The 15,984-nt window shown below is 40.7% G+C and overlaps 1 protein-coding gene across 5 annotated transcripts in view; it reads left to right on the top strand.

Annotated features, from left to right (window-relative positions):
• The window catches only part of OTUD7A (OTU deubiquitinase 7A), a 325,610-nt gene that overhangs the window by 209,627 nt on the left and 99,999 nt on the right, over positions 1-15,984 (top strand). For all 5 annotated transcript variants that reach the window (XM_073586902.1, XM_073586903.1, XM_073586904.1 and 2 more), the window contains 2 exons: positions 329-511; positions 894-1,112. In XM_073586902.1, coding sequence (XP_073443003.1) covers positions 329-511; positions 894-1,112 — 402 coding nt within the window. The remainder of the gene's footprint in view (positions 1-328; positions 512-893; positions 1,113-15,984) is intronic.

The following is a 15,984-nucleotide window of genomic DNA, read 5'->3' as shown; positions in this document are numbered from 1 at the left end:
ACACTAAATAATGAAAGCAAATATTCACATACTTTTTCCATTCACAGACATTTGCTATTGGATGATTTTCCTCATTTAAAAAAGTTGGTTTAATATTTTGACTCATTTGATTAATTTTGTTTGTTTTATCTACTTTTAGGACTCCTCAAAATACGTTGTCTTTTTAGGTCAAATTTATGCAGGTTATTTGGAAAATTGTGAAGGGTTCACAAACTATCAAGTACCACTCTAGCACACCCTGAATGTTAATTTTAAGCGTTGTGAAGTGTGCAATAATTTATCATTTACAGTTAAGTCACTGATTAACTTGTATAATTTCACTTGTCAGGAAAGAACTGGGACCTGACGGCAGCCCTGAGTGACTATGAACAACTGCGACAGGTGCACACTGCAAATTTGCCGCAAGTATTTAATGAAGGGAAATACTATAAGCAGCAGGACAGAGAAATCACCCAGCATGTCAACAAGATTGAGAGACCAAACCTCCAAAGACAAGAAGACCTAGCTCAAGGTAAAGACATTTTGTAGGATTACGTTATTTTCTTGTCACATTATTGTTATGCAAACGCATTATGGATATGACTAATTCTCTTTAGCCCAACCACCCCGGTGAGTGAAATAAATATTGATCTGCGACATCCTTGTGTAAAGAGCAATGTGTCTTCCGTTTGCGTTTCAAAAGAAATGCCACTCTTCAGGACTATTCCAATCCAAAATTATTATTTTTTTCATGATCCTCACATGTATTTCAGTGTCTTGCACGTTTTTCTGTGGCTCATCATACTGTTCTAGCTACTCCCATTTGACAAGCAATTTGCAGGTTTTCATGCAAATTCTTATGTTTTTGTTTGAAAAATTAGGTCTTAATCGATTTTCTTTCTTGTGTTCTTTAGAGAAAAGACTGTCCAGAGGGATCTCTCATGCCAGTTCAGCCATTGTTTCTCTGGCTCGGTTGCATGTGGCCAATGAATGCAGCAATGATCCATTTCCCCTAGAAATGCCCATCTATACATTCCAACTACCTGACCTCAGTGTGTACAGTGAAGACTTCAGAGTCTTTATTGAACGGGATTTAATAGAGCAGTCAACAATGGTGGCCTTGGAGCAAGCAGGTAAGTAGTATGGGTTATATTACCATTTTGAGCCTTAATTATGGTTGTAAGTGAAGACCCTAAAAATTTAGAAACAATTAATAAAATCTTTTTTTATCTTTTTTAATGCATTAAGATGACCAATTGACCATGCCAACATTAGAGAACATTACTAGATATGCACCTTAACCATGCAGCATTTTCATTTCTCAAAATAGCATACATTAAAAGGGTTGTCTGGCCTTGGACTACAAGTCTGCTGTCTCTCTCTGTGACTGCAGACTTGTGAATCCCCACATCATGCACACTGTGTGCAAAAAGCAAGTAGCCACAAGTAGGTGGTTTGCATGCATGTGGTCACTTGCCTACTAGACGGACGCAGCCTCACTCAATGCAAGTGTATTTAACAATGCCGGATACAGTCTAGTCGGAATGTGGCCAGAGGTGTGCAAATCACATACTTGAGGTCACATGACCCCTCCCCACTCCCGGCACCGGAGAAACCTCACAGTGCAGTGCTCACGTTGTAAGGATTTACAAGTGTACAGTCATGTAGATGACTGCAGACTTGTAGTTTAAGACCGGACAATCCTTTTAATGTAGCAAATCAAGTTTTAACTACTCTGATGAAGAATTATGCATCTTGCCTACTGTGCCATTTTTCATCACAAACCTGCACACTGAGTAAGAAATGTAGGAACATTTGACAAAAGAGGCAACATGAGAAAAATTACTGTCATCTAGTGTACAGAGAAGTACCAAAATCTTGTATACATAAATTAAGTTTCAGAAATAAATAATAGTATAGTGGCGCTAAAGAGATCCAGCAGCAAAAATAAAAGGCAATGGTCACCACAGTGTCAGTGTTAAATATCAAACAATAACATGAAATTATTTTGCGCTCAGATACACTTGTAGAGGGCTGAATATAGGTAGAAAATAAAAAAATAAAGTGAAAATTAATGGTAATACTAATATAATAGGTAATGGTTGACCAGATTTAGAAGAGACCAAATCACATCAAAATGGTCACTAATCTAGATAGAAAAACACTAGAAAAAACTTTGCTTAATAATATTCAAAAAGTCCCAAATAGTTCAGTATGTGAAACCTCTGCTTGAAGTTGATCTGGTCATTTATTCAGTCTTTTTCACCAACCCTCCCAGAAGCTGCCCATCACAGCTCTGCAGCATTTGAGACTACTAGATCAGCTTCTGTGAGGAAGGGGTGAAAGCGGACACCTCCAGAGAAGACTCTGGGGGAAAAAAAAAACCTCTTACTTGAGATCAAGTAGAGATTTCACATGTTGTACTTCAAAGTAACAAATGTCAAACAATCTCTGCTGCAATGGAGTGATGCAGCACAAAACCAAAAAGATAGGCAGAATCATGGCAGATCAGGTATTTTTATAAGGTATTTAACTCCATTTTTTTCGCAAGTTAAAGATCCTTTTTAAATCACTAGCTAGAGACTGGTGGTTTAAAAAGTTGTTCACACAGATTTGTTTTCCATGTGGACCATCCTCGTATCCATTGTAGACTTCTCTGCCAGGCAATATGTTCCATTTGTAGCCTAAAGTCTCTTGTAAGAGCTCTGTGGTGGGCAGCAGTGTTTAAAATAAATTAGATTTACTGATTATGACTCTCTTCATTTATTACTGTAAAGGCCGGAGCTGGTTCCTCTTGTATAGAGAAATGAAGGGCAGAGGGATGTGCTGTTCAAGGAATTGGCAGCAGGGATCTGAGCCATCTACACTTAAGCGCAGTACCCCTTGTAGGAGATGCGGCAGGCCACTGGTTAAGGCCAGATCCTTACCTAACCTTGTGGTATTTGCAGTCTTGAGTTTTCGGTACAATGTAGGTTCATCAAGAATTTTTGCTAATATATGTTTATGTGGGCTTAAGGCTGAGTAAGAACAAAAAAAAGAATCTTTAATCGCCAAAAGTGACCGTCATGGCCCCTCCGCTCTCTGTACTGCATCTCTCGCAAGTCTCCGTGCAGGGATGGTGGCAGTCTGGTATGTGAATATAGGGGTGGCTATGTTCAACTTTATAGTACTAAAGGCTGCCTTTTAAACTAGCAAAGGAATATATTCATGGTATTGTTGTGATTAATATCTTTATCAAGTCTTCTAAACAAACGGTTTGTTACACGAGACGTTTTTCACTTACCATATGTTACAGTCAGTGACTTGGTAATCCCGTATTTTATAGAGGAGCACTGATTTTTATTTGGGTGTTAAATGGATATGAGACCAGAACTTGACCCCTATCACTTATGTCTCCTGTGGGATCATAAAACCAGTTAAATGTTCTTTCTTTTCTTTTGTTATAGGCACAATTTTCAAGTCGATAAATAATTTTTCACATTCCATTATTTCCTGTGATACCTTCTAATCTCATAAGCACATAAGCATCTTGTTGTTGATGTAATATACAATCTGTTATAAGGAGACTAAAGACACATTTCTCATTACCGTTTCTTCACAGTTCTTCACATCAGTGATAAAGCGGTGTATAAAATGTACCATATTTTAGAGGACACACTGCATGCACAAAGGGTTCCTATATTGTGGCTGACTCTTAAATACTTAAATAGTAGGGGCAAGAACCGTGTGAGTAGTAGTTAGACAATAGCTTGTCTACGTGTGTTTGTGTGTGTGTGTACTGTATGTACAGTGCCTTGCAAAAGTATTCGGCCCCCTGGAACTTTTCAACCTTTTCCCACATATCATGCTTCAAACATAAAGATACCAAATGTAAATTTTTTGTGAAGAATCAACAACAACTGGGACACAATTGTGAAGTTGAACGAAATTTATTGGTTATTTTAAATTTTTGTTGAAATTCAAAAACTGAAAAGTGGGGCATGCAATATTATTCGGCCCCTTTAACTTAATACTGTGTTGCGCCACTTTTTGCTGCGATTACAGCTGCAAGTCGCTTGGGGTATGTCTCTATCAGTTTTGTACATCGAGAGACTGAAATTCTTGCCCATTCTTCCTTGGCAAACAGCTCGAGCTCAGTGAGGTTTGATGGAGATCATTTGTGAACAGCAGTTTTCAGCTCTTTTCACAGATTCTCGATTGGATTCAGGTCTGGACTTTGACTTGGCCATTCTAACACCTGGATACATTTATTTGTGAACCATTCCATTGTAGATTTTGCTTTATATTTGGGATCATTGTCTTGTTTGAAGACAAATCTCCATCCCAGTCTCTGGTCTTTTGCAGTTTCCAACAGGTTTTCTTCAAGAATGGTCCTGTATTTGGCTCCATCCATCTTCCCATCAATTTTAACCATCTTCCCTGTCCCTGCTAAAGAAAAGCAGGCCCAAACCATGATGCTGCCACCACCATGTTTGACAGTGGGGATGGTGTGTTCAGGGTGATGAGCTGTGTTGCCTTTACGCCAAACATATCATTTGGCATTGTTGCCAAAAAGTTAGATTTTGGTTTCATCTGACCAGAGCACCTTCTTCCACATGTTTGGTGTGTCTCCCAGGTGGCTTGTTGCAAACTTTAAACAACAATTTTTATGGATATATATCTGATAAATGGCTTTCTTCTTGCCACTCTTCCATAAAGGCCACATTTGTGCAGTGTACGACTGATTGTTGCCCTATGGACAGACTGTCCCACCTCAGCTGTAGATCTCTGCAGCTCATCCAGAGTGATTATGGGCCTCTTGGCTGCATCTCTGATCAGTCTTCTCCTTGTTTGAGATTAAAGTTTAGAGGGATGGCCGGGTCTTGGTAGATATGCAGTGGTATGATACTCCTTCAATTTCAATATGATCGCTTGTACAGTGCTCCTTGGGATGTTTAAAGCTTTGGAAATCATTTTGCATCCAAATCCAGCTTTAAACATCTCCACAACAATATCACCGACCTGCCTGTTGTGTTCCTTGGTCTTCATGATGCTCTCTGTGCTTCAAACAGAACCCTGAGACTATCACATAGCAGGTGCATTTATACGGAGACCTGATTACACACAGGTGGATTATATTTATCATCATTAGTCATTTAGAACAACATTGGATCATTCAGAGATCCACAAGGAACTTCTGGAGTGAGTTTGCTGCACTGAAAGTAAAGGGGCCGAATAATATTGCACCCCCACTTTTCGGTTTTTGAATCTCCAAAAAATGTAAAATAACCAATAAATTTCAACCGACTTCACAATTGTGTCCCACTTGTTGTTGATTCTTCACCAAAAATTTACATTTGGTATCTTTATGTTTGAAGCATGATATGTGGGAAAAGGTTGAAAAGTTCCAGGGGGCTGAATACTTTCGCAAGGCACTGTGTGTGTGTGTATGTATATATATATATATATATATATATATATATATATATATATATATATATATATATATATATATATATATATATATAAGGAAAAAAAAATAGGCAGCACTCAGATTAAATGTGAAAAAAGTGGATACTTTACTGATCCTCAGATGGCAACGTTTCAACGGTGACCCGTCTTTGTCAAGCTTGAAACGTTGCCATCTGAGGATCAGTAAAGTATCCACTTTTTTCACATTTAACTTATGCATGTATATATATATATATATATATATATATATATATATATATATATATATATATATATATAATCAAGAAAAAAGGGCAGCACTACCAAAATAGTACAGCAGGTGCAAAACCTATTCAGCAGTGTCCAAACAGCCAAAAGGAAAAAAAAATAGGCAGCACTCAAGTTGAATGTGAAAAAAGTGGATACTTTACTGATCCTCAGATGGCAACGTTTCAACGGTGACCCGTCTTTGTCACCGTTGAAACGTTGCCATCTGAGGATTAGTAAAGTATGTATAGTCTTTGTCACGGTATGTATATGCATGCATGTGTGTGTGTGTGTATATATATATATATATATATATATATATATAATATTCGTGTATGAGCCGAGGCACCTAGTTTTGCCACGAAAAGCTGGGAAAACAGTATTTAGTCAGCCACTAATTGTGCAAGTTCTTCAACTTAAAAAGATGAGAGGCCTGTAATTGACAATATAGGTAGACCACAACTATGACAGTCAAAATGAGAAAACAAATCCAGAAAATCACCTTTTCTGATTTGGTAAGATTTCTTTTTCAAATTATGGTGGAAAATAAGTATTTGGTCACTTTAAGTGGAAGAAAATGCACAATTTGTGGCTGACTAAATACTTTTTTCCCTCACTGTATTGACTCGAGCATAAGCCAGGTATCCATTGTCCCTACATCTTGGTATGCATGGTTCCTTATCCCTATCCTTGTATGCATGGCTCCTCATCCCTATCCTTGTATGCATGAATCCTTATCCCTGTTGTTGCCTGCATGGCTCCTCATCCCTGTGCTGGTATGCATGGCTCCTCATCCATATCCTTCTATGCATGGTACCTCATCCCTATCCTTGAATGCATGGCCCCCCCCCATGAGAAAAGCATTAAAAAAAACCCTCCTACTTACCTTCCCTGCACGCACTCGCAGCATCTTGTTTCGGCTTCCAGCAGCTCCTGCGGCAGGGCAATCATTAAGGTAATGAATATTCACCGCTCTTCACTCAGTGGGGATACGTGATCGCTCGGCCGCAGGAGCTGCTGGAAGCCGGAACAAGATGCTGCGAGGGCGCACAGGAAAGGTAAGTAGGAGGTTTTTTTTTACAGGTGTTGGAAGCCTGCGGCTGTAATTATGCGCGCGCTATAAGAGCAGTGAATATTCTTTGCCAGTGCAGTGAATATTCATTTCTCTTTAGCAGTGCGCACAGTTAGAGCCGTCTCCTACCTCATATGACCCACTGCTCCGTCGCTTCCTGTCCCGCTCTGGCTTCTGGGACAATGATTCGTGCATAAGCCAAGGGGGGCGTTTTCAGCACAAAAAAATGTGCTGAAAAACTCTGCTTATACACCACGAGTATATACTGTGTGTGTATGTGGGTGTGTGTGTGTATATATATAATATATATTATAGTAACACAGTAGGGTGTTTTAGGGCATCGTGGCAGTGACATAAGCAAACACAGTCTAAATAAGGAGAACGTGGGGCTTTATTTTTAGCCAAAATATAATAAACCGTTAAAACCAAAACCTACTCCCCATACCTATTTTTTCCTTACTCTTACTACTATGTCTTCTCCCTCATGTCTTTTCCTTCTTTTCTCTACTTCCATACTTAAATAATGCTTAACTACCCAGATAATGGTAGCATATGGTCTATTGTATTGTACCCTTTCTTTGTTATAAAAAAACTCTAATAAATATTTTCTGAAAAAAAAAAAAAACCAAAACCTACAAAGCCTTGTCCGGCTAGGCGCTAACTAGCACACCATACCTTTAACTCGTGCTACCAGGGATATGTGCGGGGCTTGACGTCTCTATTTAGAACCGTTAACCGCTGTGCATATCCTTCTCAGAACCACGTCATATCAGTTCACTGGCTATGACGCTCTGAAGCTTTTTCCTACAGCCTTTTCTATGTCTCTAAGGCCTGTTTCACACATCCGTCTGTTACCATCAGTCAAAATCCGCCGTTTTGCAAAAAAAAAACGGATCCGCCATTTTGCTTGGCGGATCCGTTTTTTTCCCCATTGAGTTGCATTACCGGCGGATCTTGACGGATGGCCATCCGTTGGATCCGTTTTGTTGCGGATCCGCCAAAATTTTGGCGTCCGCCGACATGCCTGGACGGACAATGCAACGTTTTTTCGACCGGCCAGATCCGCATTTTACACTACGCATGCCCGGAGGACTTGGCAAATTTAACTCTGTTCTGGTGGCTGAAAAATTCTCTCTCTCTCTCGACAGCGGTTCCTTTAAATTTCTTCCTTCAACGGATCTGTCAAAAACAACGGTCCGGTGGCACACGTTGATGTCTGCACGCAGGCGGATCCGTTTTCCGCCATTTTGGCGGATTCCAACTGACAGAAAAAACTGATGTGTGAAACAGGCCTAATGAGATGACCTATCTCAGCTGAGCTGGCTAAGCCTCCAGTATTACCCGTACTGGAGTGAGAGTGAGGAGTCTCACCGCTAATCCTCCTCATCACTCAAAAAAAAAAAACCTAGCCAGGACCTATCGTAAATACAATGGGTCAGCACCGAAGCTGCTGCACCAAACAGCACTACCTGGCTTTTAATATCTCGTCCAGCTTAACTTTCTTGGAGAGACATACATGCCGTCCAATATCTTCCCTGTCAGTCGCCTACAATATTTATAATATGCTGTTCCCTATATCAGCCGTGCTCCAAAGGGCATTTAATAACTGAAGGCTAGAGTTATATTGATATAAAAAAAAAAGTTTCTAAAATGACAATCAAATATTAAACAGTTTTGTAGCTAGAATTGTTATTGTAAATGATGATCCTTAAAGATTTAGAAAGTAAGGCAACTACAAATTGAATATCCACTCCCGTTTTACATTTACAGCGCCTAACTCTCTTCACTCTGACCTGGCAGTCGCATCATTTATTTATTTATTTATCTTGCTTATATAGCGCCATTAGTTTCACAGCACTTTACAGACCTCATCATCACTGTCCCCATTGGGGCTAACATCATCTTCCATCTGTCCGTTATTCTGACTACTGTGCATTTGACAAGTTAACAAAAAGTACGGAATAGGTAAAAGGGAGAATACATGCAAGATCATATATCTTGGTTTCTTTGTTTTCTATTACCTTGTAAACATATAAGTCTGCATCAAAGCTGCCTATTTTTAAATCAAGGTTATTTGTACATTTGCTTCATTTATTATTTTTAAAAAATATGGCAAATGTGTAGTTATCCTTTAAAATAGATCCATATCCATACATTAAAGAAGCACTCCCATCATTGTTTTTATCCTCTTAATATATTGCAGTCATCATATTATGTAGCACTGTGTACTTACAATTGCTCATTTTGCCTTTCTACAAAGATAATTCTTCTCTTTTCTCTGCTCTATGTAGAAACAGGAAGTCTATTTTCCTTACATGAATCATCCCACTCTTCAACTCCTGACCCTGCTGTTCTCTCCTCTCCCCTGCCAGGGACTTTTGTAGTAACTGATGAGTCATGCAGGGAACATTGACCTCCTGTTTCTACTTAGAACTTAAAAGGATTCAGCTAGTCTGTTTTTATTCACATGATATCATAGACTGGAAAAGAGAAGAATTAATTGGGTAGAAGGGCAAAATGAGCAATTGTAAGTGGCATCCAAGTGCAGTCTGATTTTTTTTTTTTTTTCTTTTTTCTTTTTTTCCACTGACTTTCCATAGACTTTAATTGGTGAGTTTGATCTGATACTCTGAGCAATATTGAACAAGTCCCTTTGGTTTTGGGCAGACTACTCAGCCCAAGGAAAAAATCTGACAAGTGAACAACTCTATAAACTATCATAAGTACTAGTGCTATCTGTAAAAATCAGACATCACTTGTGTGAGGAAAAACTTCAACACTTCAGTTTTGCAAATACGAGTGCTATGTGTGTTTTTCACAGATGGCACTCGTACCTATGATAGTTTATGGGGCTGTTCACATGTCAGATTTTTTCCTTGGGTTTAGTGGTCCTTGCAAAATTGCGGAAAAATGGCCGATATTGATTTGTGTGTTGAATCAAAATCAGCAGTGCAGTGCTATGGGTCAGTGAAAATTCATGATGAAACTGACCACATGTTGATGAAAATCACTGATGAAAGCAGTTTGTTTTTATCATATATCAAAAAAAGCTAACGTCTGAATGAGGCCTTACTCTGAAATGAATAAATAAAGAATAATGAATTAAAAAAAAAAAAAAATCAGGTGCTCTACGTTTTTAAATAGTGTGGTAGATTGGCTCAAGCGGCTGCACATAAAGGTAGACCTAGGATCGCAGTTTTTTTTTACATCAGCCACTGGTTTATTAAAGGTGCTGCATAAACCAATGCAACATTGGCAAAACAAACACGGCGTTTCTGGCCTAACGAGAAAACAAAACATAACATATGGCACAGTCCGTATTGCTGCTGGGATCCGCCCGCTCAGACATAAAAAACAAAGTTCAGCTTTTCTGATCATGAAAACACAGCTCTGGAGCTTGCACCTCCAGGCACACCCAACACTGAATGAGCCAGAAGGCTGTGTATTTATCCTCTAAACTTCACCCACGCTACACTGTTCACGCAACCTAGCCTTAACCTAGCTTAGTTCATTGGAGTGTTTTCCTAGGTTCATATATCTGAATCTAACGAACCTCTGTGATACTTATCTTCCCTCCAATACTTTGCAAATGACTTTGTCACATATCCCCACCTCTGCCCAAAGGAGAGTTTCCTACTTAATTATAGGACTGGCTGTTCCTCCCCGTTTACTTCCTGGGACAACACAACTCCTAGCTCGACCTCTGAGGCACCCGTCTGGACTACGAATACCCTACTGAAGTCAGGTGCGATCAAAACCAGATGCCTACGTAGGACGAGCGTCAGCTCTTGGAACACCATCTCTGCTTCAGGAGACCATTTGGCCATCTGGAAGGTACCTTTAGCTCCTTGAAGCCTGAACGGCATTCTGGTATACTGGAAGCAACCTTCAGGTATAGAAAAAGTTTATCTTCTCCTTGGCACTTTGAGAGAGGAGGATTTGCCAGTAACCTTTCGTTAGATCCAGGGTGGTGATGTATCTGACTGACCCTAGCCTCTCTAGGAGTTCATCAACACAGGGCAATGGATAAGTGTAAAATTTTGACACCTCATTTTTCTGTAGTCGTTGCAGAAACACCATTCTCTCATCAGACTTCGGCAGGAGAACAATGGGGCTCGACCAGCTGATCTTTAACTCCTTGAAGATACCCAGGCTCAAAATTCTCCTCATCTCCTTCTAAATCACCTCATGGTGGGCTTTGGGTATTCTATATGGCTTTTGATTCTACCGCACATGTGGTTCCATCAGAATTTAATGTTAACCTGCATATGTCTTGGCAACTCCAAAACCAGGTCCCAGTTCCGCCGAAGCAGTTCTCAGCACTGTTTCTGGGCCGGTGTCAGTGTCTCTGCTACTGTGACATCCTTGATCTTGGCTTCAGGATTGTCCGCAAAACACATAACTTCCACTAGTTCCCTGTCTCGCCATTGTTTAAGCAGGTTGATGTGATAGACTTGATATGGCTCTTTTTTATCCCTGACTGGTGGACCTTGTAATTGACGGCACTCAGCTTTTCAACCACCTCATCCGGCCCCTGCCACTTTGCCAGAAATTTCCTTTCAACCGTGGGGAGCAATACCAACACTCAGTCTCCAGGACTAAACTTTCTCAGCCTCACCGACGAATTGTAGACTCTTTCCTAGGTCTCTTGTGCTTGAAGGAGGCTTTTACGATCGGCATCACCCTCACGTTCCTGTTCTGCATCTGGGCCATATGATCGATGATACTTCTGTAGGGCGTAACCTCTGTTTCCCAGATCTCCTCAAGTCCCCGAGGGTGCTAACTATAGAAGAACTTGAATGGCAAGAACCTCGTAGAGGCCTGTGGCACTTCCCTGATAAAGAACAGCAAATACGGGAGTAGGCAATCGCAGCCTCCGACATTCTTTTCCACGACCTTCTTGTACTTCAAGGTCCTACTAAAACTCTCCACCAGGCCATCCTGAGTTGTGTAATCTGTAGAGTCTTGTATAATTCTCTCATTACATTGGACAAGAATGGCGTTCCTTGGTTTATCAGGATCTCTATTTTGTATGCCCATCTGGAAGAAAATATGAACTAGCTCTCATGTTATACTCCTGGTGGAGGAGTTTCTTAGTGGTACCGCGTTTGGTTACTGTGTTGCATAGTCTGTGACCACCAGGATCTATTCGTGCCCTCTGGCAGACTTAACTATTGACCAGACAAGTTCCATGGCAATCAGGAGACTGCAGAAGCGGGAGACAAGAGCAGTTAGCTGACTGATAGGACACGGCAAAACTTAACTCTCTCAATGACACCCTGGCCAGTAGATTCTTTAAAATACCCGCTGCTGGGTTTTATCTATGCACAGATGCTAACCCAAGACATGAGAATTGGCCAGGTCTAGTACCCTACGCTTATGTCCTGGTGCTAACAGCTGCTCTGAGACCTGATATAGCAGATCGTCATTTATACTGTGAAACATGGAAACCTGGTGTCGGCCCCCTGCTCTTGTGCAACCCCATTTTTCACAGTAACCTTGTCCCATTCCCCTTTTAACTTAAGGTCCTCCATTTGAGAGTATTTCTCACCCTGGGATCTCACCAAGGTCACGGCAGTTCAGCCCAGCAGGGAAAACAGCCTCAGTGACCGGAGGTAAACTCGATGAAGTCACTGGTGGTCACTGAGGCTGTGCATGCAGCAGCTCATTCACCAGTGTTTCTCAGCCTGGATGTTTGCATCTTGGCACCATCCAGGTTGGAAACTACTAATACTCCAGACATGGATTACGGCATGGGACAGAACGACGGACATGTGAGGGATATTTTTCTATTTTAGTTTTCTTACAGGAGAACAAGGACTTCGGTGGAATGAGGGATTGGGTGAGTATAATTGTGTTTATTGTTTTTAAATAAAAATGGAAAACTGTTTTGTTTTATGTCTAATAAAGAGCTTTATTCTGGCTGTGTCTTTATTTACGATATAACTATAGGATTAGTAATGGATAGGCGTCTCCTAGGCGCCTCTCCATTACTAATCCGTGGGCTTGATGTCACCGGACAATTCAAAGGTGACATCAACTCCACAAATATTAACCCCACTTGCCACGTGGCAAGTGGGAAGAGCCAGACAAAGCGCCCGGATTGACGCATCTAATGTGCCTTTTCTGGGCAGTTGCGGGCTGCTATTTTTACGCTGGGGGGCCAATATTCATGGCCCCTTACCAGCCTGAGAATACCAGCCCCACTGTCTGCTTTAGCATGGCTGGTTGTCAAAAATGGGGGGGACACAACGCCGTATTTTTAAGTTATTAATTTAAATAATTTAAAAAAACAGCGTGAGTACCCCTTTATTCTTCATAACCAACCTTGATGAAGCGGACAGTTGAGGGTGCAAGTCCCTAGCTGTGCGTTTTGCCTGGCTGTTATTAGCGGCAGCAGGTGTTGGATGATGGGAGCCATAGTCTCATCCGCTGATTCCAGTGACCGGAGGTAAACTTTATACCTCCAATTACAGCTCAGCGCTCACGCTAGCTTTTGACGACAGCATGTGAACGGCGTCTCTGACCGGCGAGGAATGATTTCAACCCCGATCAGAAGCGGTGTTTGCCGCGCTGTCATACATATAACAGCGTGACAAACACCCGGTGTTCGGGCAGCCGAACGCGAACAGTAACCCAGACTTCCTGGTGAAGTCTATGTTCGGTGTCCATGCCCGGAGCAGTAGGTGTTCTGTACGGACACTGAACTTTACTGTTCGGGTTCGCCCATCTCTAGTAATATCTGGCCCATGTGTAGTCTTTTGTGTGTGGACCCATTTACTGCAGTAAACCCACTGCTCAGCAACAATAGGCAACACCCGGCTTCTCTTTTTTTTTTCAATTTTAAACGAGCCCCTGACAGCAGTTCAAGCAGTACGACCATTATGGCAGTGCAGCTCTTAGTGTGCACATTGGGAATGCTAGTTTACCTTTGTTATTCACTTCTATATATTTCATGGTATTTGTGAGAAAATATTTTCTTACAAAATTGCCAGTTAAAGTATTGCCTGTTATTAGCTGTGATTGTGATTACTTTTTTCCCTAGATGTGATTTATAAAAGCCTTTCCACTATATAACAGGAGTAATTCATCTATTATAATACTGCCCCAGACTGTCATTATAGCGGAAGCAGTGTAGTGTGGACGTGGGATTTCTCATGTGTCTAACGTACGTCACAATTGCCTGCTTTCTGGACATGGAGTCCTGGCATTAGAGCGCTCTCATGGCAATAGCAGTAGACCATAGCTGGTGATAGAAGATCACACATAATAAAGATTCATTACTTTTCTACAAGTTTATCATTTCTGGCTTATTTAGCATATTTTACAAATCATTCAATTATTTAGTATACAAGAGCTTAAGACTTAAAATATTTTCACAAAAAATGTTAATCTTACATTTTCTTCCACAGAAGACAGGAAGTTGGGGTTGACAACTCATGATTCCTGTCATTGAGTTTTCACTGGAATTGCCTGTCTGTGTCATTGGGATATTTTATTTCTTTACAGACAATCTTGGAGCTCTATGGAAGGAGTCTTATACAGGGTGGGCCATTTATATGGATACACCTGGGTGGGCCATGTATATGAATACACCTAAATAAAATGGGAATGGTCGGTGATATCAACTTCCAGTTTGTGGCACATTAGTATATGGGAGGGGGAAAACTTTTCAAGATGGGTGGTGACCATGGCGGCCATTTTGAAGTTGGCCATTTTGGATCCAACTTTATAAATGGCCCACCCAGGTGTATCCATATAAATGGCCCACCCTGTAGTGTTAGAATAAATTGGCATTTCTCATCATGTCAATGGCATCCATGGAGTGGTGTAGTACTTTGTTTTACAGATAGGACATCATTGAGGATATTTTCTTGCTGTAATAGCATGAAAAGCTTGCAGTATTCCTTTAGTAATCATTTAGTTTGAGCCCCCCCCCCCCCATGTATTAATGGTTCCCTGTGACTTCTCTGCAGTGTTTTAATTTTAGTTCTTGTAGTCCAAGGGCTCCTCCAAATAATGAATATGGTGAACACCCCTGGGAACATTTTCTAGAATTACCCCAAACTGGAAAAATCTAATTCTGTGTCGTACTTTGGTATCACTACACATAAATCTGATATCAGACCCCCTGGCTGCATACAGAGTGAGTGATGGTTTTACATGACTGTTCTGTGCTGTGGCTCAGCTGAGAGTAAATTGACTAGTTCTAAGAATTAACTCCATATCAAGTCCATGTCCTACGACATACTCTAAGGACCTAATTTATCATTTGCATTTTTTATGTAATTGTTCATTTTTTTTATTCATGCATTTTGTTTTTCACCAAATTCTTATAAGTGGGAGCTTGAGGTTCATGAATTTTGTGGAAAATCAAGAGTCTTTATTTGTATCTTTAGTCTTTTTCAGAATGCTAAGTCACACCACATTCCTCCACATCTGTTGCTTTTTGTATCACTGGACTTCTTCTCCATGGGTAATATTACTTTCCAGCTTTCTCTTTCTGAATCGATAGTCTGCCCAGCCCTTCATTCATATACTAGAGAAATTAAATACATCTTTTCGGTCTTCCAAGATGCATATCTCCCATATATGGGGTGCTATTCCTTCCAACACTACTTGTTGAATTAGGGAGAAATGTGTTCTACTCCAGTGGAACGAGCACCCTTTCTCTCGTTTGCTATAGAAATTGGAGGTTGATCGATGGACTTGTCTATGGTGTAATGATAAGACTTCTGATTATTCTTCTGTGCAGTATAGGCAGCACAGTGGCTCAGTGCAGCGCTGGGGTCCTTAATCAAGGGAGCTTAGTCTCCAGAAACGCGTCGGTATCATCACTTGTCTGCCACTGTACTGAAGGTTTTTATCCTCTATGTATGAAGTTTTGGTGAATAAAACTTGTTTTTCACTGAATAGGCCGAGCTGGACTCCTTTCCTTGGAACTTCAATACCTGCAAACCGCAAAACTTCAGGATTACCTCCATGTACATTCCTAATATGGCTAATTAGTCTAGGAATCCCTTTACCAGAAGCAATGGAGTTAAAGTGTTCACGAAACCGCACAAATAGGGGACGACTAGTTTTTCCAATATAGTGAAAACCGCACAGACAGAAAATAACATAAACAATGCAGTGAGTGCGACATGTTCTAAAATCTCGCACTCTATGTGAAAGTCCTCCCAGGCGGAAATATTTTGTTGTCAAATGGAATGCGCAAAAAGAACCATTGCCGCATC

The sequence above is a fragment of the Dendrobates tinctorius genome, unplaced genomic scaffold (assembly GCF_039654945.1).
Source record: "Dendrobates tinctorius isolate UK_male_01 unplaced genomic scaffold, ASM3965494v1 ptg000097l, whole genome shotgun sequence".
NCBI lineage: Eukaryota > Metazoa > Chordata > Amphibia > Anura > Dendrobatidae > Dendrobates > Dendrobates tinctorius.
The sequence above is the reverse complement of the archived record's forward strand: the minus strand, read 5'-3'. Positions and strand labels throughout refer to the sequence as shown.